General features: G+C 54.5%; 2 protein-coding genes across 5 annotated transcripts in view; one reads left to right on the top strand and one right to left on the bottom strand.

Annotated features, from left to right (window-relative positions):
- The first annotated feature begins 1,451 nt into the window (after nt 1–1,451).
- SLC15A3 (solute carrier family 15 member 3) lies at nt 1,452–16,630 on the top strand. The gene is made up of 8 exons (XM_014346823.5): nt 1,452–2,800; nt 6,925–7,214; nt 9,904–10,051; nt 11,569–11,679; nt 12,424–12,592; nt 14,076–14,234; nt 15,689–15,844; nt 16,341–16,630. Exons 1-8 carry the CDS (start codon nt 2,243–2,245, stop codon nt 16,493–16,495), a joined length of 1,746 nt encoding a protein of 581 aa, XP_014202309.3. The 5' UTR covers nt 1,452–2,242; the 3' UTR covers nt 16,496–16,630.
- Nucleotides 16,555–25,530, bottom strand: part of TMEM132A (transmembrane protein 132A) — a 12,688-nt gene continuing 3,712 nt past the window's right edge. For 2 of the 4 annotated variants that reach the window (XM_034932711.4, XM_034932709.3), the window contains 8 exons: nt 24,751–25,082; nt 23,056–23,205; nt 21,831–22,029; nt 21,588–21,731; nt 19,970–20,172; nt 18,950–19,226; nt 18,271–18,462; nt 16,555–17,850 (listed from right to left, as the gene is read on the bottom strand). In XM_034932711.4, the coding sequence (XP_034788602.3) occupies nt 16,807–17,850; nt 18,271–18,462; nt 18,950–19,226; nt 19,970–20,172; nt 21,588–21,731; nt 21,831–22,029; nt 23,056–23,205; nt 24,751–25,082 (2,541 nt within the window). In that variant the 3' untranslated portion in view covers nt 16,555–16,806. The remainder of the gene's footprint in view (nt 17,851–18,270; nt 18,463–18,949; nt 19,227–19,969; nt 20,173–21,587; nt 21,732–21,830; nt 22,030–23,055; nt 23,206–24,750; nt 25,083–25,530) is intronic. The other 2 variants (XM_034932712.4, XM_034932710.3) reach the window with 1 other exon arrangement.

The raw sequence follows: 25,530 nt of genomic DNA, 5'->3' as shown, positions 1-25,530 counted from the left end.
AAGTCCTGGGATGGAGGGCTCTGCTTTCTCACCATCCTCTTGGCCTGGCTTCTCTAACATGTTAAAAACTTACAGTGGCTCACAACTGTAATCCCAGGACTTTGGGAGGCCGAAGCAGGTGGATCATGAGGTCAGGAGTTTGAGACTAGCCTGACCAACATGGTGAAATCCCATCTCTACTGAAAATACAAAAATTAGCCAGGCGTGATGGCACGCGCTTGTAATCCCAGCTACTCAGAAGGCTGAGGCAGGAGAATTGCTTGAACTCAGGAAGTGGAGGTTGCAGTGAGCCGAGATTGTGCCACTGCACGGCAGCCTGGGCAACAGAGCAAGACTTCGTCTCAAAACAAACATACAAACAAACAACAACAAAAAATCCCTCGCTTTTTTGCTGGTATCTATAGCGCTTTTTTTGCTGGTATCTGTAGCTTTTGTGAGACTCAGTTTATTTAGCTTTAGCTTTCCTGATATTATTATTATTACAAATTTTGCCTTGGGACACTCTTTCCATTCATTGATTCAGGCAATACTTATTGAGCACCTACTATTTGCCAAGTACTGGGAAGCCATTGAGAATAAAACAGTGAAGAGTTAGAAAAGGTTTCTGATCTGATGGAGGGCCTATTCTACTGGTGCTAACTGAACAAGTAATATGTGCTCTGAAGACATTAAAATAAGACAATGTGATGGGGGATGCTGAGAATCCAGTAGGAAACTACTTAGATGGGAAAATCAGGGAAGGTCCCTACAAAGGAGACATATATGCTGAAACCTCAATAAAGAGAAGCAGCCAGCCATGCAAGGATATGGAGGGAGAGCAGTTATGGCAGAGGGGTCAGCAAAGACAAAGGCCCTGAGGCAGGGAGGAGCTTAGCATGGAAGGGGAACCTGGGAGGCCGGCTGGCTGGACTTGAGTGAACATGGGGCTGAGATGAGATCAGAGGAGAGCAGAGGCCAGATTCCCCGGGCTCCTAGGTCAGGGTGGGGCTGGTGCTTAGGAGTTCTGAGGCTGACTCTGATTTAGTCTGAGGTCGGTGTCCCTCTCAATCCCGACTCACTTGTGGTCCTCTATGGCCCGCAGGCTTGTTGAAAGTGCCCCACTTCCTTCCTCACAGCAGCCTCTGTGCAATCCGAATTGCGCTGTGAATTTCCCTGCCACTCAGGAGCCCGGGGCAGGGCTTCACCCCTAGTTCAGTTACCAGGAACCAGTCTTTCTCCACCTTCCTGCCCTAGCCCCACTGGGTCTGTCTCTGCATCTGTGAAGTGGCTGAGTGTGACCAAATGATGCAGGTAGCCTTTCCACTTCTTTCTACCCGTGGCGCCTCGGGTGGAGGCGTGGAGTTTGATTGGAAGAGGGTAAAGCAAAAGTGGAATCCTGGCGAGAAATGAAACTGAAAGAAAAAATTCCTCCTGGAATTTTTTGGCTCTAAAAAGGCCAGCAGCGGGGGTTTGGGGTAGGAGGCAGAGGTAGAGAAGGAGGGAGGTTTTTAGAAAGCTGACCGGGCAGGAGCCCTGTGACCCAGGCTTTCACTTCTCCTAAACACCCAATTGCGCCATGTGATGCAGGCAGGGGACTGCGGATAGGGCCTGTGAAAGGGGAAGCGAGGGGAGCCCAGAGTTTCTCAAGAAGCCGAGAGAGGGACAGAGGCTGAGCCTGGGGGGAGGGCTGCAGGGGACTGAGAGGGGAGTGTAGGCAGTGGGGGTGAGGGGGACAGGGAGGAGGTGGAGAAGACGGCAAGGGGCAGCGGGGTGACTGGGGCAGAGGGAGCCCCCACCCCACGCCCAGGGCAGGCCAGGAGTCATAAGGAGAGGGGACAACAGGAAGGGGCGACAAATGGGGAGGGGAAAGGGAGGCGGAGGGGCAGCGAAGTGAAGCAGGGAGGGTCGCAGTGTGAACAAGAGGAGTGGGAGGAAGGGTCAAGGTGGAGGGAGGAGAGGGGAGAGTTAGGGAGAAACAGCTGCAGGAGAGGCGCCGGGAGGAAGCCTTAGGGGCGGGGGAAGGGAGAGGGGAGTTGAGAATTAGGGAGGAGGTGGTAGAGTCCGGGTAGTGAGCGGAGGGACAGGAAGGGTAGGGCAAGAAAGGGAGAGGGGACAGGAGGGAAGGGTGGGCCAAAGCGGTGAGAAAGGAGGGCCAGCCAGTTGGGTGGGGGAGAGGGCCGAGGCCCGGGGGCAGGAGTGCAGGGCTCTGAGGCGGGGAGAGGAGAGGAGAGAAGAGCCGCGGGGGGCCCAGCCCGGAGCCAGGATGCCCGCGCCGCGCGCCCGGGAGCAGCCCCGCGTGCCCGGGGAGCGCCAGCCGCTGCTGCCTCGCGGCGCGCGGGGCCCTCGACGGTGGCGGCGGGCGGCGGGCGCGGCCGTGCTGCTGGTGGAGATGCTGGAGCGCGCCGCCTTCTTCGGCGTCACCGCCAACCTCGTGCTCTACCTCAACAGCACCAACTTCAACTGGACCGGCGAGCAGGCGACGCGCGCCGCGCTGGTATTCCTGGGCGCCTCCTACCTGCTGGCGCCCGTGGGCGGCTGGCTGGCCGACGTGTACCTGGGCCGCTACCGCGCGGTCGCGCTCAGCCTGCTGCTCTACCTGGCCGCCTCGGGCCTGCTGCCCGCCACCGCCTTCCCCGACGGCCGCAGGTCCTTCTGCGGAGAGATGCCCGCGTCGCCGCTGGGACCTGCCTGCCCCTCGGCCGGCTGCCCGCGCTCCTCGCCGAGCCCCTACTGCGCTCCCGTCCTTTACGCGGGCCTGCTGCTACTCGGCCTGGCCGCCAGCTCCGTCCGGAGCAACCTCACCTCCTTCGGTGCCGACCAGGTGAGTGGCAGGAGGCCTGCCCCGGCAGACTCCGGCGGGTGTGGAGGGAAGGAGGGCTGGCCCCCAGCGTGACCTGGGACAAACCAGGTCCCCTGTCTGCGCTAGTTTCCTGATTTGAAAGAAGAGGGGGGCTAGCCCTTGCAAAACCGATGGCAACCGCAGTGGGAATAACCATGGTTGTTTTTTTGTTTGTTTTATTTTTTGAGACGGAGTTTCACTCTGTCGCCCAGGCTGCAGTGCAATGGCGCGATCTCAGCTCACTGCAACCTCAGCCTCCCGGGTTCAAGCGATTATCCCGCCTCAGCCTCCAGAGTAGCTGGGATTACAGGGGCCTGCCACCACGCCCAACTAATTTTTGTAATTTTTTGTTTGTTTGTTTTTGTTTTTTAGTAGAGGTGGGGTTTCACCATGTTGGTCTTGAACTCCTGACCTCAGGTGATCCACCCGCCTAGGCCTCCCAAAGTGCTGGGATTACAGGCATGAGCCACCACGCCCGGCAGGTTGGTCTTTTTTGAGCTACTTGCAGGCCCTATGCTAAGCACTTTCACTGTTTAACTGATTTAATACTCTTCACCACCCAGGAAGTAGGAATTATTATGCCCATTTTACAGAGAAAGACACTGAGAGGTTTCATGGCATTAATCAACTTGCCCAAGGTGACATGGAGGGTCGAGGAGCTGAGTAAAGGCAGCTGGACTCCAGGTCCCACCATGAACCTCCTTTCTGTGTGTTATGGGGATGTGCGGGCAGGGCAGGAGCAAGCCAGCTTCTTCCTACCAGCAGTGCTAGAGGCTGTCAGGCCGACTTGCTCAGATCCCAGCTCTGCCCTTCACTAGCTGGAGCCACATGGGCAAGAACTCATTTATATCCTGAATGGGCTGCCTGGTCTTCTCCCTTAGCTCAACCTCTGAGCCTTTCTCCGTTCCCCCTTGAACAGAGCATGGCACGTAGAAGAAATTTAATAAGTATCTGCTAAATGAATGAGTAAATGCCCAACAACACGGCTATATTTTGATAGCTGTTCCCAGTGGGATATTAGACAATAATTTAGACTAAAATGTAATATTATTAAAATAACCACATATGGTGTAAATGAGCAAAAGCAGGAGGCAGGACTGCATACAGATAGGACTGCAGCCATGTGGAAAGACGAGGTATCAACGAAAGGAAACTGGAGAAAGATTGTCACAGTGGTATGATCAGGCCACTGGACTAATTGCACTTTCTTCTTGTCTCAGTTTATCAAATGTTCTTTGATTGCACATATTATACTCATAAAGGGGACATTTTTCAAAAGGATCGTTTCATCCAATTGGCACCCACAGTTCAGCACCTAGCAGTTTCCAGTGTCCTTGACAAGGAGTCACTTGTCCAGCTTGTTTAGGATCCTTTGATGATGACTTCATGCCCCCAGGCCAGCCCTGGCCATTTCTTTTCTTTCTTTCTTTCTCTTTCTTTCTTTCTTTCTTTCTTTCTTTCTTTCTTTCTTTCTTTCTTTCTTTCTTTCTTTCTCTTTCTTTCTTTCTTTCTTTCTTTCTTTCTTTCCCCTTCCTTCCTTCCTTCCTTCCTTTCTTTCTTTCTTTCTTTCTTTCTTCCTTTCTTTCTTTTGACGGAGTATCGCTCTGTTGCCTGCGCTGGAGTGCAGAGGTGCGATCTCAGATCACTGCAACCTCCGCCTCCCGGGCTCAAGCAATCCTCCCTGCCTCAGCCTCCCAAGTAGCTGGGATTATAGGTGCCCGCTACCACGCTGGCTAGTTTTTGTATTTTTTTAGGAGAGATGTGGTTTCGCCATGTTGGCCAGGCTGGTATTGACTCCTGACCTCAGGTGATCCACCTGCCTCAGCCTCCCAAAGTGCTGGGATTACAGGCGTGAGCCACTGCGACCGGCCAGCCCTGACCATTTCTTACTTCTTGTTGACATTCTTTCAGACCTAGAGACCCCCAATATTTGTCAATGGGAATCTCTCATCTTCCTTTAATCCTATTATTTCATTGACATCCCACTAGCACCCCCAACCCAGTACCCTTAACCTGTGTCATTGACCCTATTGACCTCCAGAGAGCCTCACCCATCTAGTATCCCCTGTGGCAAAACTGATCTTCTGGAGGCCAGACCACTGAGCGAGCCTCCCATGGCATCAACAGTGACAGAAGCTCCTGTACGTTCTCCCCTTGGCTGGGCACGAACTTTGGGTGGAGCAAAGGCAGGCCACAAGGCCTCATGAAGTTGGGACCTGATCCCTAGGACAGTGCAGAAACACCAAAATGATTTGAGGCAGGAATGGACATCACTGGATTTGAGCTCTTCAAAAATGGCTCCGGCTGCAGTGTAGACAGCATATGGGTTAACAAGAGTGGGTACTTCACAACAGGCAGGAAGCGGCTGCAGAATTCAGGGGGGCAGTCAGATGGGGATGTGGGGGTGGGTGGGACTGACACCATCTGGCAACAGCTATACCCCAGGAGCTGCGTGTTTCACATACTTGCTGATTTCAGAAAGGGCCATCCATCACTCTCGACAAAGCGTCTGCTCATTCTAAAAGAACTCATTTATATCCTGAATAGGCTGCCTGGTCTTCCCCCTTAGAGTTACAATAGTCATATTCATTTACTTCCAATTAATAAATGGAAGTGGCTGCTTCTAATGGGACCTATTCAATTTTCTGCTTGAAAGTCTAGAGCGAGAATTATCAGTGAGCTGGTATGCCCCTCCCTCCCCACTTCCAGGAGGACCCCGCAGAATCTCCAATGGAATGCGGGTTTAAGTGCATCTGTGTGGACTATAATTTTACATTTGAAAAAGGAAAAATAAATACTTGTCTTTTCTCCAATGCAACTACAGAAAGTAAAGTTTGACAAAATCGCCCTAGCTAGTGGAAATATAAATCTCTACTTGAAAGGCAGTAATGGATCCTGAGATTTGCAGGGGCATGGAAAGGGTGACTGGTTTAGCAATGTAGAGAAGTATTTATTCTCTCCATTGAAATGGCCCCTAGTCCTCACTGCTTTTTTTTAAAATGCAGATGCCCAGGTCCTGCCCCAGACCTGCTGAGTCAGAATCTGGGACCTGGGCCTGGGAGATTTGGAAGCAGCTAGTGCAGCTGACTGGAGCCAACAGACCAGAAGGGGCCTGGGGCCTGGCTGTTGCTGATTGATCCAAATTCTGGGTAAAGATTTTCAGCCCATCTGCCCTTGCTGGGAGGCCTGAAAAAAAATGTTTTTTTCACCAGGCCAGAACTCACTCTTGGGGCTGTGCCTGGGACCACCTCTGCTGTATATCAGAGGGACAAAAGTGGGGTGAAAGGATGGGTCACAGTAGGCTTCTCTGCTTGCCTCTCCGAACTGCAGAGGAAATTCTCACTCAGACTTCTATTCTTTCGGTAACATGCATACAACATTTTTAATAATGTGCAATAAAACTGAGATCTTATTGGCTTTTTTCTGATTATAAAAGTAATGAATAGGCCGGGCGCGATGGCTCACGCCTGTAATCCCAGAACTTTGGGAGGCCGAGGCGAGTGGATCACGAGGTCAGGAGATCAAGACCATCCTGGCTAACAAGGTGAAACCCCATCTGTACTAAAAATACAAAAAATTAGCCAGGTGTGGTGGCAGGTGCCTGTAGTCCCAGCTACTCAGGAGGCTGAGGCAGGAGAATGGCATGAACCCGGAAGGTGGAGCTTGCAGTGAGCCGAGATTGTGCCACTGCACTCCAGCCTGGGCAACACAGCAAGACTCTGTCTCAAAAAAAAAAAAAAAATGAATAGTGTAGGTTGCTCAGTGAAAAACAAAGGGATAAATCAACCAGAAATGAACAAGTGGCATCTGAGACATCTGTTGTATGTGTTCCTCTGTGACAATAAAAAAGCAGTGTGTGTCATGGGTATGCAAAAGCAGCTGGGCCAAATGTCCTGATCTTTAGCAAGTGACTCCCAAGAGAAGGATTCATTCATTCATTCAGCAAATATTTACTGAGCGTCTGTTTAGTGATCAGAGACTGGGAAAGTGTCGGAACGCCCACCACCCACTGACCCAAGAAGTGTCTCTGTAGGAGGGAGGGGTATGGGTATAGAGAGTGCCCCGGACCCCTTTGGCCCTCACTGTCACCCCTTCCTGAATGGCAGGTGATGGATCTCGGCCGCGACGCCACCCGCCGCTTCTTCAACTGGTTTTATTGGAGCATCAACCTGGGTGCTGTGCTGTCGCTGCTGGTGGTGGCGTTTATTCAGCAGAACATCAGCTTCCTGCTGGGCTACAGCATCCCTGTGGGCTGTGTGGGCCTGGCATTTTTCATCTTCCTCTTTGCCACCCCCGTCTTCATCACCAAGCCCCCGACGGGCAGCCAAGTGTCCTCTATGCTTAAGCTCGCTCTCCAAAACTGCTGCCCCCAGCTGTGGCAACGACACTCGGCCAGGTAAGGAGGGGCTCTGGGTGCAGGGAGCCTCCAAGCCTGGAGAAGCGCTGGATCGCTCCCAGGGAGGCATGGTCCAGGTTGCAGACATTCTGGTTCAGCTACAGTGATAGCTTTTTATGATGATCTGCTCTCCAGTGGGCCAGAGCTGCCCGCTGTGACTGAGGATGGAGGTCAAGGTAGTGGTGGTGGTGGTGGTGGTATTATTGGTTGCCATCTACGTACAGAATGTGTGAGGATGGGGCTGGGGGCGGTGGCTATCCCTCTAATTCCAGCACTTTGGGAGGCTGAAGCTGGTGGCTTGCTTGAGCCTGGGAGTTCGAGACCAGCCTGGGCAACATGGTGAAACCTCATCTCTACAAAAAAATACAAAAATTAGTGGGGTGTGGTGGCCTGTGCCTGTGGTCTCAGCTACTTGGGAGGCTGACATAGAAGGATCAATCGAGTCCAGGAGGTTGAGGCTGGAGTGAGCCATGATGGTGCCACTGCACTCCAGCCTGGGTGACAGAACAGGAAAAAAATAAAAAAAGAAAAATGAAAAAAAAGGAAGTGTGAGGATGATCAGGGTCTTGACAGTGAAGATGGTAGTAAGGATAAGGATGATGGTGTTGGTATCTACACTGAAGACACAAACATTGGCAATGCGGATGACAGTGGCATTAAAGGAGAGGATGATGGGGATGATGTTTCCAATGAAGGCTGTTAGGATACAATGTAAGTAATTCCACATTACCCTGTTACTAACCATCACAGCGTCTTAGGAAATCGGCCAAACTCGCTCCCTCCTCATTAGCTGACATCCAAAGGAGGAAGGTTCTGAATGACCTTGCATCGGTCCCATGGCTTCCTTTTGCCCCTCGCCTTCCTAAATTAACTGTCTACTTATGCCAAGCAAATCTGTCTCCAGACCTTGCAGCCAGTTACAGCTCCTGTCAATAGGATCTAAATGAAAAAGGTGAAGAACATGCTTTCCCCAGTCTGGCATATTGCTAGAGGTTTGTAAGTTGTCAGGAGCCGAGAAGTGTGGTGGTTTTCATTATCTATCGCTGCCTAACAAACCACACCAGAGCTTAGTGATTTAAATGACCTTTTTATCTCCTCTCCCAGTTCTGACTGACTGGGCTCAGTCGGGCCGTTCTGCTTCTCATGATGGCACTGGGGTTGCAGTCATTTGGGACCTGGAAAGGGCTAGAACTTCTGAGTCTGCTCACTTACATGGCTGGCAGTCAATGTGGGCTGTTGGCTGGGAGCTCAGATGGGACTGTGTGGACCAGAGCACCTTGGTTCCCATTCGTGTGGTCTTACCATGTGGCTTGAACTTCTCACAGCATCGTGTGAGGGTTCCAAGAGGAGGGAGCATTCCAAGAATGAATGTTCCGGGGAGGAAGAAAGCAGAAGTTATGAGTCTTCTTAAGGTCCTTAAGAGGTGTTGAAGTCCCAGACCACCACTTCTGCTTCATTCTAACAGGTCAAAGCTGTCACAAGGCCAGCAGGGAAACAATGGCAGGGAAAGTAAACTCCGCCTGTTGGTGGCAAAATGGCAGCACACGCTGGGAAGGGTGGAGTTGACAGTGACTGTCTTTGGAGATGACTACACTAATATTGTCCCTTTTGGAATCTCAAAGGACAGTGCAAGGCTCTTGGACAAAAAGAGGTCAGAAAGCTCTCAGGACAAAGGGCAAAGGGTAAAGGCTACAGCAGTGATTGATCAACCTTGTCGCCTACTGATATTCCCTCTACCCCCACCTCTCCACTGTCTATGCCTTGTCATGGAGGGAGAGGGTTGCCATGTTGACTGTTGAGGAGGATGGACTTGAGACAGCAAGGAGGGGGGAATTTTGGTGTATCAAATCTGTGACAGCGTCTCTCTCTGAGTCAGGCTTGGACTGGGACTCCCCTGGTTCCCGTGGCAAATTGATGCTACGAGCCAAAAAATCCCTTCAGACTGTTTTCCACAGTCTCTGGTCTTACTTCCCTCAGGACTCAGAGGGGCCACAGCTCTAGAGCGGAATGAGTCTTGGCTAGGCACTTTTGCAGCAAAAGAGAGGATAGAATAATATTGGCAGTAGTGGTGCCAACATTGAAAAAGAGTGATGGTGATGTGAATGGAAACTCCGTGGAGAGGACGATTTTGCTGACAGCAGTCACCTTACTAAAGGTGATGATAGTAAGGATGCTGGCCTTGGCGATGGTGGTGATGATGGCGAAGGTGGTGCTAACAGCGGGGTGGAGGAGATGAGGGTACTGATTTCAGAGACGTGCTGATACTGGGAGGAGGATTAAATTAGGGGGTGATGGTAGAAGTGAAAACGTTGGCTGAGGTGGTGGGGAAGATTATGGCTGCTGCGTTTGTTTGTTTGCTTGTTTTTTGAGAGGGAGTCTGGCTCTGTTGCCCAGGCTGGAGTGCAGTGGCACAGTCTTGGCTCACTGCAACGTCCGTCTCCCAGGTTCAAGCAATTCTCCTGTCTCAGCCTCCCAAATAGCTGGGACTACAGGTGCACGCCAAAACAGCCTGGCTAATTTTTGTATTTTTAGTAGAGACGGAGTTTCACCATCTTGGCCAGGCTGGTCTTGAACTCCTGACCTCAGGTGATCCACCCACCTCAGCCTCCCAAAGTGCTGGGATTACAGGCATAAGCCACCAAGCCCAGCCTTGACTGTTGTTTTATCTGCTGCCTCTGGGGTCTCACAGAGACCGTCAACGTGCCCGCGTGCTGGCCGACCAGAGGTCTCCCCAGCCAGGGGCTTCCCCGCAAGAGGACATCACCAACTTCCAGGTGCTGGTGAAGATCTTGCCCGTCATGGTGACCCTGGTGCCCTACTGGATGGTCTACTTCCAGGTGAGCATACCTGCCCTTTTTCTCTGGGGGCCTGGCTCCCCACTCACCATCTGAATGGCCTCATTTCTCATCACAGAGGCCCAGGGCATGTGGAAAGGGGGAAAGCCTGGGAATAAAGTGAGGTGCTGCCCCGTACCAGCTAGCATGGGGCCTGGCACAAAGCCGTCTCAGCAATCCAACTCCCTCGGTGGTACGGCAAGAGGAACTCTGGAGACAGCTTCCTCCTGCTATACCTCCTGCGGGAGTTGAATTACTGGGATGGCTTTGTGCCAGGCTAGGTCCTTGAATAAGTCACCTCATCTCTCTGGGCCTGTTTCCTCATGTGTACAATGGGTGGCTTAAACGAGAGGCTTTTCCAGCTCTGCTGCATTCAGATTGTCCGACTTGGTAGCTGAGGCCTAGAGAGGGTGTGTCAGTTGCCCAAGGCCCCACGGCAGGCAGGTCAGGCGCAAGCTCACAAAAGTGAGTACTTTGCAACAGTGGTTCCCCAGCCTGGCTGTGCTTCAGAATCACCGGCAGAGCTTTTAAAAATATGCTGTTTTAAAAAGAGATTCCAAGTCCAACCACAGGCTATTGAATCAGAATTGCTGGGGAAGTTTCTAGTTTAAGAAACTTTTCAGATGATACAGATACTCAGAGTTGAGAACTATTGTCTTCCACTCACCATATTACTCCTCAGTGGGGAGGTTAGTGATGTGTTTGTGTGTGTGTGTGTGTGTGTGTGATAGGAGGGTGGGCAGCACCTTAATGCTAGCCCCCAGGCCATAAGGTCATTGCCTTCCATACCCCCTTCACAGGAACATTTGTTGGAGCTCCCAGCCTGCTACTTAGGGGCACACAGTATTTCTATGATGAGATGGCGGCATGTGGTGGGAGGGTGTCCATGGCTGATTCTCAGTCATACCAATCAGATACTGACTTCCTTCCATACCAGTTGGTAAATGGCTGCTGCCCTGAGCAGTCCACATGCTCTCCCCTGCCCCAGCCCTTCCTGTGGGAGTCTCCTGGATCCTACTCCATTATATAGCAACTAAAGGGGCAGTGCGTGGTATTGGAGGTGGCCCCTGGGCCCTGCTCCTGCAGCTGTGTCCAGAGCCATTCTGGCAAGTCCATGTCTATGCAGTGCTTGTGTCAACCTGTGGACTCAGCTTGGCTTCAGTGTCAGATGAGAACTCCCTGTGGGGGCAGCCATTATCTTTCCCATTTCAGCAAACATTTATCCATGCTTACCCTGTGCTGGGCCCTGGGGACACAAATACTAGTCAGACCAGCTGTGCCTGGGCTCTGGGATAAGGCTGCACGCACTGCCTACAGGCCTGAGAGCAGAGCACAGGAAGCTCCCTGCCCAGCCCAGCTACCTAGGAGAAAGGAGGGTGGGAAGGTGACTATCTCCCTGAGACTGGGAGAGGGGACAGCTGCCCAGCTGCCCTGTGGTACGGCGCTGAGGAATGCCACCTAGGAGTTGGGAGGGGGCATGGCCAGTTCTGTTCCAGCCTCACCCCCGTCTCTCTTGGCAGATGCAGTCCACTTATGTCCTGCAGGGTCTTCACCTCCACATCCCAAACATTTTCCCAGCCAACCCGGCCAACATCTCCGTGGCCCTGAGAGCCCAGGGCAGCAGCTACACGGTGAGAGATAAAGCATGTGTTCGGCACCCAGTTCAGCCAGGTAGCGCCTTCCTCTGAGAAGAGGAGGAAATGAAACTGCCTTCACACTCCCCTTTCCTGCCTGCAAGGCAACCTCAGGATACAGGAAAAGCACCTGGAGGGTGGGAGGACTTGTGTCACAGCGCAGGGATCCTGCCAAGATGCTCAACTGCTTGAAGGAATTCAGGCCAGCTGCACACCCCCATGCTGCTGCTCTAAAGCAGGTCTCGCTGCCTAATTTGCACCCTCAGATCAAGCATACTTAGGTCCCTTTTCAACTCTTCCTTGTCCCCTCTTTCTCTGGGACCCTTAGATACCTAGATCTCTGCCTTTCCCAGAACTTTCTAAACCAGTTCCTTGGCATTTCAGACTCATGAAATGAATGATCTGCAGAGCTGGCAGATATATGAGAAATTTGCCATTGTAGTCCATTTCCTTGCCCATGGCAGACATCACTAGTCAATCATGACTTTTTTTATGCTGAGCCCATAAATGTTCCATAATCAGCCACTACCAATTGATAAAAGTTAGAATACAAGAGGAACCTATTTGCCATCTCTATATAATCCCACTCCCTGGTTACACAGCTGAGGAGCGTGAACTCCAGAGAGGGAAAGGAGCTGGACCCCAGGGTCACCCAGGGCCAGTCTAGAGTCCAGGTCTCCTGACTGCAGCCAGGCTCCTTGCACTCTGCTAGCCTGCCTCTTCTGACTTCCTCCTGCCCAGATCCCGGAAGCCTGGCTCCTCCTGGCCAATGTTGTGGTGGTGCTGATTCTGGTCCCTCTGAAGGACCGCTTGATCGACCCTTTACTGCTGCGGTGCAAGCTGCTTCCCTCTGCTCTGCAGAAGATGGCGCTGGGGATGTTCTTTGGTTTTACCTCCGTCATTGTGGCAGGTGTGCAGAGGGGTGTGGGGCAGGGGGCTGAACTTTGGGCTTGGGGAAGTCTGCTTCCACCATGGGCTGATGCTGAAGTGGTAGCCTGGACCAAGTTCAGCCTCTCCCAGTGGGCGTCAGTGTTGGCTTCCCAGAGGTGCAAGCTGAAAGAGACCCTCCTATCTAATCCAGCTGCCCCTCATTTTGACAGAAGAGGAAACTCAGGCCGAGAGAGGAACAAATATTTTCCCCAGTGAATTATAAGCTCCTTGAAGGCAGAGATAGTTTTTCTTTTTTATTCACTGCTATGAACATGCACGTGGGCCCTCCATAAATGTGTTGAATGAATTTTCCACTTAGTGGCAAATGAAGACTTAAAAAAAAATTATCTTCCTTCTTCCATTTCAAAAGGATCTGAAGCCATTTGTTACAAAGTGGGGGTTGGTGGGGGCAGTGGGGGGGGGATCAGCTAAAGAAGTCTTTCACACTGTTGCACAAACCTGAACCCTTTTTACTTAGTAACTTTATGACCCTGAAGTTCCTTAGAGTCTCTGAGATATGTCTTTAAAATGGGGACAGGTGTCATTCGGACCCTGAGCAGGGCTCTGCCCTTGTGGAACTCAGTCTGATGGGGGCTGTTGTGAGGATTACAGCAGATGAAGTCTGTAAAGCACTCAATAGTGTGCCTGGATCACAAGTATGAGCTGGAGAAATGAAAGCTCCATAAACGGTATTGTGTTGAAAGTGTGAAAACCCAACTAGATTTTATTCCAGCTATATCCTTAAAGCAGTTTGTCCTATTTTATCCTCACAATAATCCTGGGAATGTTATTCCTGCTTCTTGAGTAAGGGAACTGAGTCTAGAGAGGTTAAGTGATTTGCTCAAGGTCACACAGCTAGCCAGGCTGGGAACCCAGGTCCCCCAACTCCATGTCCAATGTTCATTCCACTAGAGCACAGCTATCTCCCAAGCAACACAGGAGGAGGAGATAACATAGTTAAACTTGAAAGCCAGGTTAGAAACACTACAGCAATACTTGACGTTGCAGTAGAGAAGTCATGTGATATCATGGAAAGTAGGCCAGCTTTGAAACCAGACATACCAGAGCTCAAATCCAGCCCTGACTACTTATCAGCTATGTGACTGTGGGCTAGTTGCTTAACTTTCTAGTTAAGCACTTGAAAGTGCTAGTTATTTCACTTTCTTCACCAGCAAGGATGCATAGTAAATGCCTAGCACATAACAGGTTCTCCATTAATGAGAGTTGTTACTGTTATTGAGTGCAAAACTCAGCTTGGAGCTTCTAGCAGCCAAGACCAAAAGGGAGGAGTTGGTCACATCTTGGCCCCCTCCTCCACCCCCCAGTCCAGTATTCTTTTCCTTGCCTGCTGCTCAATCTTTGGCTGCTTCATGAGTACCCCATCCCCACCATGTACAAGCTCTTCTGTGGGCTAAGCTGCCTGGGGTGGGCCTGACTATAATCCCCCTCTGCTCCTCCACCAGGAGTCCTGGAGATGGAGCGCTTACACTACATCCACCACAACGAGACTGTGTCCCAGCAGATTGGGGAGGTCCTGTACAACGCGGCACCACTGTCCATCTGGTGGCAGATCCCTCAGTACCTGCTCATTGGGATCAGTGAGATCTTTGCCAGCATCCCAGGTACCCTGGATCCCCTCCCCTGCTCCTGCACCAGTGATGGGCTCTGGCCGGTGGCACCTCAAAGTCAGGTACCCCAGGGATGCAGCCTCCAGGGCCCATCTGCATGGAGGAAGGCAGTGTTTTCTGACCAGGGCTCATTCACCCAATGGGGGTCTATTATTAGCACCTGGTTCAAGTCAGCCCCTATGTGACAGGCACTGGGGATTTGGAGGCGAGCAAGAAACTTCCCACACCAGCTCTCCACGTATTCCCCTGGTGCCAGGTTCTCCACCCTCTGTGTCTTTGAAGTTGCTGTTCCCTCTACCTTAGACTGAAGGTGAACTCCAATATCCCCTTCAATTCTGAGCCTAAATACCAAGGTCCTTGGGCAGAAGGGATCCTCCCTTCCCACCCCGTGTTCATCTCTCTATCATAGCACACAGTACTCTGGGTCATAGTAATGGATTTCTATGTCCTTCGCTCCCCACCCTCCCAACCCCCTTCCCCGGGCTGGGAGCTAGAGCTGCAAAGCTGGGGCAGGCCCTTCAGTCAGCAAAAAAGCAAGGGCTTCCTCAGCTGCGGGCCCAGGGCTAGGCTAGGTCAGACATAAAGAAAAGACTGACCCTGGGAGCTCACTCAGATGGGGAGAGAGTCAGGCAAACAGTGAGCCAGTGGAGTGCTGTGGAAGTCAGGGCAGAGTGCAGTGGGAGCCCTTAAGCATGGAGAGGAGGCGGGCAGGTGAGTGGGTAGGAGGAGGGGTCTTACAGGCAGAGGGAACAGCATAAGCAAAGACCCAAGCCTTCGGGAAGCGTGGGGGATAGGGCTGGAGAGGCATTGGAGGTGCAGGGAGCCAAAGTGTCGAAGGGCTTTGTGCGCTGAGCCTGCACCTTGGGATTTCTCCTGAAGGCAACAGCGCCCCTCCTCTCCAGGGGGTTTTGGCTGGGAAAGGACCCCATCCGAGGTGCTTTAGACAGATGCTCCTGGCTGTGTGAGGAGGACAGGAGTCAGGGGAGTTTAAGAGGCATTTGCAGAAAGTGACCAGGGCTGGGGTTGGACCCAGGGCAGAGGGAATAGAGAGAAGGACATATATTTAGAATAGATTTCAGAGGTTGTATCAAAACAATTTGACGATGACGTTGAAGGTGGGCAGAGAGGGTGGGGAGAGAGAGGAGGTAAAGATGGTGCTGTCACTGAAATGATAGACCTGGCAGGAAGGGGAGGAGGGGAGACAGAGCTATTGGGGCAGCACATGGAGTACCCCGGTGCAGGGGTTCAGCCAGGAGGCAGGTGAGCAGGGCAGAGGGGAAGTCGGCATTGATGCATGGGTGCTGTCATTGCCACTGAGTGGACAGGCATCCAGGGGAAGCCTGGAGGGTGGCTTGGTGGGGGCAGGGTCAGGGGCAGCAAGCAGGGGCCTGGGCCTGTTCTCTGCACCTGCACCAGCCCCTGAGATCGTCTCTGCTCCCCCTCTGCAGGCCTGGAGTTTGCCTACTCAGAGGCCCCGCGCTCCATGCAGGGCGCCATCATGGGCATCTTCTTCTGCCTGTCGGGGGTGGGCTCACTGTTGGGCTCCAGCCTAGTGGCACTGCTGTCCTTGCCCGGGGGCTGGCTGCACTGCCCCAAGGACTTTGGTGAGTATGGGGCCTCCCCAGGAGTGGGACATGGATGGAGGGAGGCTTGGAAAGGAGGTGGCAACTGCTAAAGTGCTTTGACTCTGGGCAGCAGCAAGTAGAGGGCTAGACTTGGGAGAATGGGGTTCTAGCCCGGGCTTGGCCAGTCACCCACAGCGTGGCCTCCCTCCTTGGGCCTTTCTTTCCCCAAGTGTTGAACTTAGTGGACCTCCAAGGCTCCTTTCTGCTTCTGGAACTCTGCCATCTCTGGCTGAAGGGTTACCTTTCTCATGGTGTTTATATTTCATGCCCCCTTCTGAATAGCTGAAGAGGAATTGTAGACACCCCTGGAGATCTTCAGGAAGTCAAGCATTAGCGGGTATCTGTCCAGTGTCTTCAGATCCCATCACTGCCCACATGGCCTCAGTTGCCAGCCCCAGGGCTAGGACACGGCAGGCACAGGGCGCAAGACAGAGGATCCCTGTCCTGACCCAAATCTAACCCCTCCTTTCCCCAGGGAACATCAACAATTGCCGGATGGACCTCTACTTCTTCCTGCTGGCTGGCATTCAGGCCGTCACGGCTCTCCTATTTGTCTGGATCGCTGGACGCTATGAGAGGGCGTCCCAGGGCCCAGCCTCCCACAGCTGTTTCAGCAGGGACAGGGGCTGAACAGGCCCTATTCCAGCCCCCTTGCTTCACTCTACCGGACAGATGGCAGCAGTCCCAGCTCTGGTTTCCTTCTCGGTTTATTCTGTTAGAATGAAATGGTTCCCATAAATAAGGGGCATGAGCCCTTCCTCACGACCATGGTCCATGACAAGGGGCAGGGCAGAGGGGGCCTGGATGGGAGTCTTTGTGGGGGACCAGGCAGGGGACTTGGATCAACAAGCACCAGACGGGTGGCGGGGGCAGGCGAGAGGCTCAGTGGGACCTCCACCCTCGTTGCCCCAGCTGGTGGCTGACCAGGTGGCTGTGGAGGGTCAGGAGCTGCCCCGGATCCTCTCCATGTAGTTGCGAAGCTCCTCAGGGTCCTTCAGCCCCATGTCCTCACACACCCAGCGGATGTCCTCCTCGCCTGCCACAAGGATGGACTGCACAGCAGGGGCCCCTACAGGCTCCTCAGGTGGCTGGGCTGGAGGGGCTGGCGCAAATGTCACAAACTCTACTCGCTTCCGCCGCCCCCCAGCCTCCTTTCGGGCCAGGGTGCTTGAGGAGCTGGTGGTGCCCCCAGGAGGGCCAGGGCCCAAGGTAGGGGCCTCCCCTCCTCCCCCACTCTCACAGGGGCAGCTCCCCTCCCCCTTGGGCAGGCCAGGGGACTGCCGGTCCAGCTGGCGGCTCAGTTCCTCCTGGTCAGTGCCCAGCCAGACCCAGTTGTGGGGCTGGGGGGAGGTGGGGTCAGTGGCACTGTCGGGAGGTTCTTTGCGCTGATAGCGCAGGACGAAGACCACACCATTGACCAAGAAGATGAAGATGGCCACACAGAAGATTCCCAGCAGGGCGTACATGCCCAGCTCTAGCTCGGTGACATGCTGAGGGGCAGGGACCATCTCCTCCTCCTCTTCCTCCTCCTCCTCCCTGGCTTCGGTCTCCTCCTTCCTGGCCTCCTCCTCTGCCCGCTCAAACTTGCCCCTCACACCTATGTTGCCCCCGACACTGCCTGCCACCTGCTGTTCACCACCCATGGTGGCTTCTGTGGCTGGTGGGCTCCAAGCAGGGCTGGATGGGAGAGCAGGGGCTGGAGTGGAGGCAGGGGGCAGCCCCAGCCAGGCGGTGCCAGAGGCCAGAGGCACACGGTGGCGGCCCCGGCGGCAGGGCTCGGGCGGGTGCAGAGCCACATGCAGCGGCAGCCCCTCGGCGCCTGCCCCACTCACCACCACCCCGAGCTGGGCACCCTGCTCCTCAGCTGGCAGGATGGCACCAGGCTCCTCGGCTGAGACGGACAGTCCCAGGTCACGGCGGTCGTAGAGCTCAGCTGGGGCCACAGTGTGATCAGAGAAGGACAGCCATAGGGAGAGGGCCACCTCCTGTGGGGCACACAGACACAGGCAGAGACATGCGAGGGCACGCACGCATGCACAGAGAAACCACTCCCACAGAGACAGGCCACATGGAGGAGAGACCAGAGAGAAAACAGAGACACAGGCAGATAGACAAAACACAGGGAGAGAGGGGACGCGTGTCAATCACCTGTCTGCCACTCAGCCCTAGGGTCTGAGTTATTGGGAGGGTCCTCAGTTAGAGCCATCTAACCAACCTCCCACTGCCATACTCCAGCCACTGCTTGATCACCTCCAGCTGCAGAGAGCTCACTACCTCACAGAGTCAGTCCTCACTCTGAAAACCCTAAGGGGTCGAGGTACCAGGGTCCCTTCCTCCCATTCCCCTCTACCATGAGCCCCCATCTGGAGATGTTGACCTCATCCCCCTGACCCCCCAACTGTCACCTGCTTTGGGGCGGGAAGGGCTGACTGTGCCCAGCACGTGGCTGTGACCTCCCCGGGGTGGGCAGTGCCCCGGCTCAAGGTCAGCGAGATGCCCATCACTGGCTGCACCCTCAGCTCCAGCACTGAGACCTTGTCGTCTGTCACAGCCAGCGCCTGCTCCCCCAGGATGGAGTCAGACAGTGGGGAACGCACCTGAGGGTGGAAAGGAGCTGGAGGTGGGGGGCCTTCCATACAGACAGCCCCCACCCAGAGGGAACCGGGTGCTCCCAGCACCCTCACGGGCTGCCCTCCGGAGGTGGGGGAGGTCTTCGCCACGGACAGCCCCCACCCAGAGGGAACCGGGTACTCCCAGCAGCCTCATGGGCTACTATCCCTCTACTCTTTGCACCCCGGTGCATACCTGGACCCCAATCCCACACCTAGGGGGCAGTTCCCTTTTCCCTCAAGAACCGGTCCCCACACTACCCACACCTCAGCCCTTCATAGCTAGAGGGCTTCCCCCCTTATGCAGCCACCCCATTCTGAGCCTATCCCCAATCCCACTGCACTCAGACCTAGACCGCACAACTCCCCCACACACTCTGGGCTCCTGGCACACTCTTCACTCCCACCCACGAACATTTTGGGGGCCCCTCCACCCTTCTCAGGGGGTCTACTCTCCTGGTCCCCAGCTGCTTACCTCAATGGAGGTGACACCGGGCTCCCGGCCCACCAGGACACGGCCACCCTCCAGAGAGGCTACACGCGAGTCCAGCACGCGGGCGTGTGGCGCCACGAGGTGGGACACGTCTAGCAGCCAGTCGGGGCCAAGCAGGTGCGTGAGGCGGCGGCCGCCGTCCAGCGGGTGGGCCGCGAAGGGGGCGAGGAAGCGCACACCGGCCCGCTGGTACTGCAGGTGGCAGCCGCGGGCGCGCCGCTCGGCCTCATCTGACGCCTCTGCAGCGGGTTCCGCAGGCCTGCAGGGCGGGGAGGCCGGGACTGGCCGTCAGCGCTGAGCGGCCCCAGCCTGCCCAGGGCCCAGCTGCTGGAGACCCGCAGCTCGTCCCCGGCGGCTCCTAATCACCAGCAGCTCCTGTTTCTCAAACGCAGACATCCGCCCCTCTTGGGGTCAGGCCCTTCCACCTGCAGGCGAGCCGCCCCAGCCCACTCCCGACTGGCGCTGTGCCTTGATCACTGCTCTTGCTCCCAAGTGGACCGCAGGGGAGACGCTCTCTTACGGGGACCCTGGGGGCGCTCACTCTCTGAAGGGCCTGGAAGCTAGATTCCAGAGGCGTGGGCCACCTCTCCCTGGGTTTTGGGGAGCCCCCTTCGAGGGTGTTCATTTCCTGAGCTCTGTGTCATCTTAGGCTCTGAGGGTACGACCAGCATAGACAGACCGCGGCTTCAAGGGGCTGACATTCTCGGGGGAGGAGCGTGGAAAGGATGGACAGGCAACATTAACCAGTACTGATGTAGATTAGGAAGTGGAGGGTGCTACCGGAGAAGTGAGGCAGGGAAGGAGGAGAGGGATGCGGAGGTCAGCAATTTCACAGAAAGCGATCATTGGCTGGGCGGCCCAGGGTGGAGGTGGGCAGAAGGAACTGCAAGCAACAGGGCAGTTTTTCTGACCCCGACTTGGGCCCATGGCTGTGTCCCCTGCGCCCTCTCCGTCCCAGTGTGACTCGCCAAGGCCTGCCAGCTTCCTCAGGCCTCCACTCACCCTTCAGCAGGGCCAGGTACCCTCCAGCCGCGGACCTGCTCGAGGGTGGTGTCGGTGAGCTCGATACGCAGCGGTAGCAGCGGGGCCCACACGGTCAGCCGCAGCGAGGCGCGGAGCCGGCGCCACCAGAAGTCCACTCGCACCCCACGGGCGCCCCGGCTCTCCTTGCCAGCCACGAACACGGCATCACAGGCCTCAGACACCTATGGAAGGGCAGAGGGCAGGCGGGCGGGCTAAGCCACTAAAGACAGGTGTGAGGCTGGGCCCGGTGGGTGGCTCATGCCTGTAGTCCCAGCACTCTGAGAGGCCGAGGTGGGTGGATCGCTTGAGTCCAGGAGTTTGAGACCAGCCTGGGCAACATGGCAAAACTCCCTCTCTACAAAAAATACAATAAATCAGCTGGGTGTGGTGGCACATGCCTGTAGTCCTAGCTACTGGGGAGGCTGAGGTGGGAGGATCCCTTGAGCCTGGGTAGCTGAGACTGCAGTGAGCCGGACTGTACCATTGCACTCCAGCCTGGGGACAGAGTGAGACTCTGTTTCAAAATAAATAGATTTAAAAAAAAAAAAAAAGGCATGGGCCAGAAGAGAGCAGCCCTGACCTCAGGCCGTAGGACGGGCTCCCACTGAGTTCAGCTCTGTGTGTCACTGGAATGCATGTTGCAGCAGGATTGTTGGTTAAGCCCTGTTCTTTGTTTAAGATTTTACTGTAGGGGCCATTCCTTGAGGTTCCCTGGGGCTCAGTCAGGGGAACTGGCCATTGCATACCAGTCTTCCTCCTGGCAGAGCAGGGGTGTGAACCCAAAACTTTGGCTCCTTATTCATGCTGGCCTTTGACATTGCTCTTGGAGCCACCTGGCAACCAGCTACAGCCAGGTAGGCAGAGGTGGGACAAAGCAGATCTCCCACCAAGGCCCTCCAGCAGGAACCACACACATTTGAGCAAAGGACCACAAGTGGGGAAAGGCACCTTCTCCCTTCAGGTGGCTGGGATTTGCATACATGCAGACTCCATGCTTCCCCTCTTAGAACTTCAAGATAGAGGAAGTTGCTCTACCACCCTCCCTTTTATTTCGCTTCACAATCACCAGTAATAATAATAATAATAATTTTTACCATTGTATAATTATTACATCATATTATAACAGCAATAACTGCCATTGTTTCAGCCCCTGCTATCTGCTAAATACTGTCTTAAAGTGCTTTTAATTCTTACAACAACCCGAAGATATGTTCCCATTTTAAAGTTTAGGTAACGAGGCTCAGAGAGGTTAAGAGACCAGCCCATGATCACAAAGCTGGTTGACAACAAAGATGTGTTTCAGACTAAAACTTTCTGATCCCAGAGTATGTGCTCTCGACTCTCTCAGGCCAGCGCACTTGCCAGTGCAATAATGAGCGTGAAAGTGTCTAAGGTCGGGGGGCTGTTAGGGTTACTTGACTCGGGAGAGAGGTGGCTGGAACAAAAGAAGTTGAAGCTGTGGTTCCTCCCATGAGGTTTCTCGTCTCAAGAAGAAGCTGTTCTCTTGGGGACCCACATGAGGAAGGAGGAAAGGTGTGCGTGCGTAACTGTGCCCACACAAATGCAGACTCACATGAGCTGGGCACCTGCCACTCACCTGCAGGACCTGTGTGTTGGCAGACTCGCAGCCGACATGCTCTGTCACCTCCACCAAGGCCCCCCCGCCGTCCACAGTGACAAGGCGCACGGGGACATGCTGGGGCACTCCAGTCAGTGGTGCTGTATTCACCAGCTCCTCAGCCTGGGGGTGGAGGAGGGGCTCAGCCCCAGGCCCCTCAGCTCATGGGGCTCCTGGGACTTGGCCTCCAGCCTTCCCGGGCAGAGATGGAGGTCTCCTTACCTTGGCCAGTGGGATAAGGGCTCTGATGTCCCGCTCAGACACCAGGATTTCCCACACCATTTTGTCCTTCTCTGCTTCAGGGGCCTGGCCTGGGTACTCCAGCTGCCACGTGACGGGGCGAGTGACCGCTACGCCCCCACCAGTGCTATTCTCCACCACAAAGTCCACCCATAGGAACTCAGACAGTTCAAGGGGACTGCTGGCCAAAGGGGACAGAGAAGCCAAATGCTTGCTAGCTGCCAGGCATGGCCTCAGCACTTCCTGCATTCATGATTATCCCCATTTTACACAGGAGGAAACTGAGGCACAGAGGTTACGTAGCTCACTTAAGACCACACAGCAAAAAGTAGCAGGGCTGGGATCTAAACCCAAGCATCCTCGCTCCAGACCCCAAACTCTGACCCACTCTTGGCCTCTCTAAGATCCATGAAGCCATTTAACCACCTCCCACCTGGCAAGGTGGCTCACTCCCCTGCCTGCCCGGACCCGCTTCCCCCAGACTTCCGCTTTCCACAGCCACTGAGGTGGCATGCGGGAGATTCACTTCCAGGTCCCAGGACCAGACACTTGACCCTCTGAATGATAAGCTTCCTTTGATCAAACAAAAACCTATGTGCTGGGAACCGTCCTGGGTGCCTGATATGCAGCACTGTATTTTATTTTCAAAAATGCTAAGGGATGCATTATTATTCCTATTTCACAAGTGAAGAAACTGAGGCTTGGGTAGGGGAATGTTAACTGGCTTGCCCAAGGTTTTGCCCATCCCAGAAGCATCAGAACCAGAATTTGAACTGGGGCTACTGAGTCCATGGCCTTGACCCAGGCTCAGGGCATGAATAAGAAGAGTTCACAACTGCAGAACTGCAGCTGGGCTTTTTGGGGGAATGTGAATGGCCCAGAGAAAGGATCATTTGGTGGAAGCAGGGGGATGGAGTAGTGGCTATGAGGGCTCTACCTGGGGCACAGGATTGGTTGGCATCTCTTAGAATAAGACTCACAGACACTTGCTATGCCTGGCACATGGCTGGGGCTGGGAAGATAGTGGCCGAATGAATGAATGAAGGAATGGATTATGCCTGCTTTGTGCTGCTTCCTTGAAAAAATCTGTCCTTGGGTCTGCTCACCTGGGGATCTAGAGGCAGCATGGCAGCCTCCAAATCTGCTCAACTGCACTCTATAACCAGTCCTCCCTCCTTTGCCCCCTGGGTGGAGGGAAACTGCCCACCTGGAATCTGGCTCTGTGAGCCCAGCACGGTGGCAGGTGATGAGGGTGGTGTGATGCTTGGAGCCCTTGAAGCGGTCCAGCTTGGCAGTCCAGAGTGTGGGCTGGGCTGGGCGGGCGGCTGTCACATGCAGCCCCTTCTTCACCTTGATCCTGGGGAAGAGAGTATAGGCTCAGTTTGGCAAGGTGGATGCTGAACTGTGGGCTGGATTGAAGGGGAAAGACAAGGGGCCAAAGCCATCTGACCTCCCTGGCTCCAGTCTGAATCTCCTCTTCACCATCCTCCAACCCAGAAGGACCCCACCTCAGTGCAGCTCACACCTTACAGCTCTCCCCCACCCAAAGACCACTTATGCCTCCCCACTGCCCATAAGGTCAAAGCTTAGCCTGGCATTCGGGGGCCCTCCAGGGTCTGGTCCAGCCTTAACTTCAGTTGTGACATCTCTCCATGCACTCTCTGCTTCAGCTACACACAAGTTTCCCACACACACGGCACCCATTCGTGACTCCAAGCCTTTGCCCAGTCTGTGCCTTCAGCCTGCTCTGCCCTTTCTTACTTTACCTGCTGATGCTTTAAGCCTCCGACAACTCACAGACCATTTCCTTTAGAAAGCTTTTCCAGTGGTGGGATGAATTTCCCCCTTACTGCACCCACTCACCTGAGCTCCCACCGCACTTTAAACCTCCCTCGGTGCTTACACACCCACATGCCTTCTAATCCAATTCATGCCCATCCAGCTCCCTTCCCTACCACTGGGGGCCCCTTTCTGCCAGATAGGGACTGGCCCTTGCTCGTGTTTGGATCTGCAGAGTGAAGATACAGGGCTTGGCAGGCTGTAAGTGTCTAGGAAAGATCTGCTTAATAAGAGTGAGCATAGGAGGGCGTAGGAGATGGGGAGACACAGAGACGGGACATGCACAAACCCAGGCAGGGCTTGAAACTAGGTCTGGGTTTCAAAGCATGTCCACAGACCGCTCTTCGATCCTCAGGAAAGATCTCATTACAAAGTGAGCAAGTCCCAGTGCCTCACCCTAACCAAGCCCAGGACTATCCTGCCTAGAACTCAGGCTTCTCAGAATCTTAAAGCCTAAGAGATGTCTCTCCCATGGATTCCTGCGCTGGACTCCAGAAGCAAGTCATACTCTGCAAGCCCTTGCCGGGTGAACTGGGTAGGTGGGTGGGGGCTGCTTTGGGGGAACTTATTACAGAAAAGGACACGAAGAATCAGGGCCTTCCTATGGGGAAGAGCAGGCTCTGTCCAAAGGCTAGAGTCCTACGGCGAGGGTGGCAAGGAGGGACAGCATGTAGGTGAACGTGATTGGGGCAAATATCCCTCTCTGGAGCACTGGAGCAAGAGCTCACACTTAGGTACTGCAGTCTCTAAGCCCTTTGCGGGTTCCCCTCCCTGGAGACTTGCAGCTGCCCTGAAGGTGGACCGTTAGCCCCATTGGACAAAGGAATCTCAGGGAGGTGCCAGGGGAAGGGGCAGCTTCCTACTTCTGACTCTAATTCCAGGGCTGTGCCCATGGTGGGCTCCTACCAGCACAGTCATGGCTTTTTACCTGGAAGGAGTTTGGTGAACACATGTTTTGCAGAGGTCAAGGATTCCAGCAAGGACCCCAAGAGGAGCAGGTACCTGTCCCTAGTCTTCCCACAGAGGTTCCCACCCTCACCCATCCCCGTGGCCTGGTGCTCACCGCAGGGTCAGGAGGCTGGCTGTGAAGTTGTGCCGAAGCAGGAGGGTAGCACTAAAGAGCTGGCCGGGCCGCACTGGCATGTCAGGCACCCGCAGAGTCACAGCCTCGTCCAGAGGTACCTCCTGGTACTGCGGGGGGTCTGCTGGGCGCAGCTCCACGCCCCCCACTGGGAGGGCCTGCTCCCCAGGGTCGTTCTCCTCGCCGGAGCCACAGCCCCCAGGGCCCTCAGCTGCAGGCTCAAGCGTGTAGGCCAGCTCGGCCCGTGTGGTGGAGGCCTGTGAGAACCAGTGCGAGGGAAGCTCCAGCTCCACCACGCAGGCGCCCAGGGATGGCTGTGAAGACACGACAGCAGTAATTGGCATGGGGGTGGGTGCAGGGCGAGGAACAGGATTCTCAGCACCCATGGCAGGAAACCCAGAGCTGGAGGGGCTCATGAAAGGGAGGCCCAGCATGGGCCAGAGACACAGCCTGAGTGTCACAGCAAACCAGCAATCTGGCTGGGGCTTCAAACCAGGTCTAGGTTTCAGAGCATGTCCGCAGACCACTCTTCAGCCCTTGGGATAGGTCTCATTACAAAGTAAGCCAATCCCAGGGTCTTACCCTAACCAAGCCCAGGACTATCCTGCCTAGAATCCAGTCTTCTTCTCAGAATCCTAAAGCTCAAGAGACGCCTCTCCCATGGATTCCTGTGCTAGACTCCAAAATAGTGGAAATAGCAATTATAAAAGTAACACTACTAATAATGCAAACACACTGGCTGATTGATTACTCTGCCGTAAG

This window comes from Pan paniscus, chromosome 9, assembly GCF_029289425.2.
Source record: "Pan paniscus chromosome 9, NHGRI_mPanPan1-v2.0_pri, whole genome shotgun sequence".
Classification (NCBI taxonomy): domain Eukaryota; kingdom Metazoa; phylum Chordata; class Mammalia; order Primates; family Hominidae; genus Pan; species Pan paniscus.
The sequence above is the reverse complement of the archived record's forward strand: the minus strand, read 5'-3'. Positions and strand labels throughout refer to the sequence as shown.

What these genes read in the sequence shown, in the direction of transcription:
- SLC15A3 (XM_014346823.5), top strand. Translation starts at nt 2,243, where the DNA reads ATGCCCGCGCCGCGCGCCCGGGAGCAGCCCCGCGTGCCCGGGGAGCGC. An exon ending in GATCTTTGCCAGCATCCCAG is followed by an intron (nt 14,235 to 15,688) that starts GTACCCTGGATC and finishes CCCCCTCTGCAG; the next exon opens with GCCTGGAGTTTGCCTACTCA. An exon ending in GCACTGCCCCAAGGACTTTG is followed by an intron (nt 15,845 to 16,340) that starts GTGAGTATGGGG and finishes TCCTTTCCCCAG; the next exon opens with GGAACATCAACAATTGCCGG.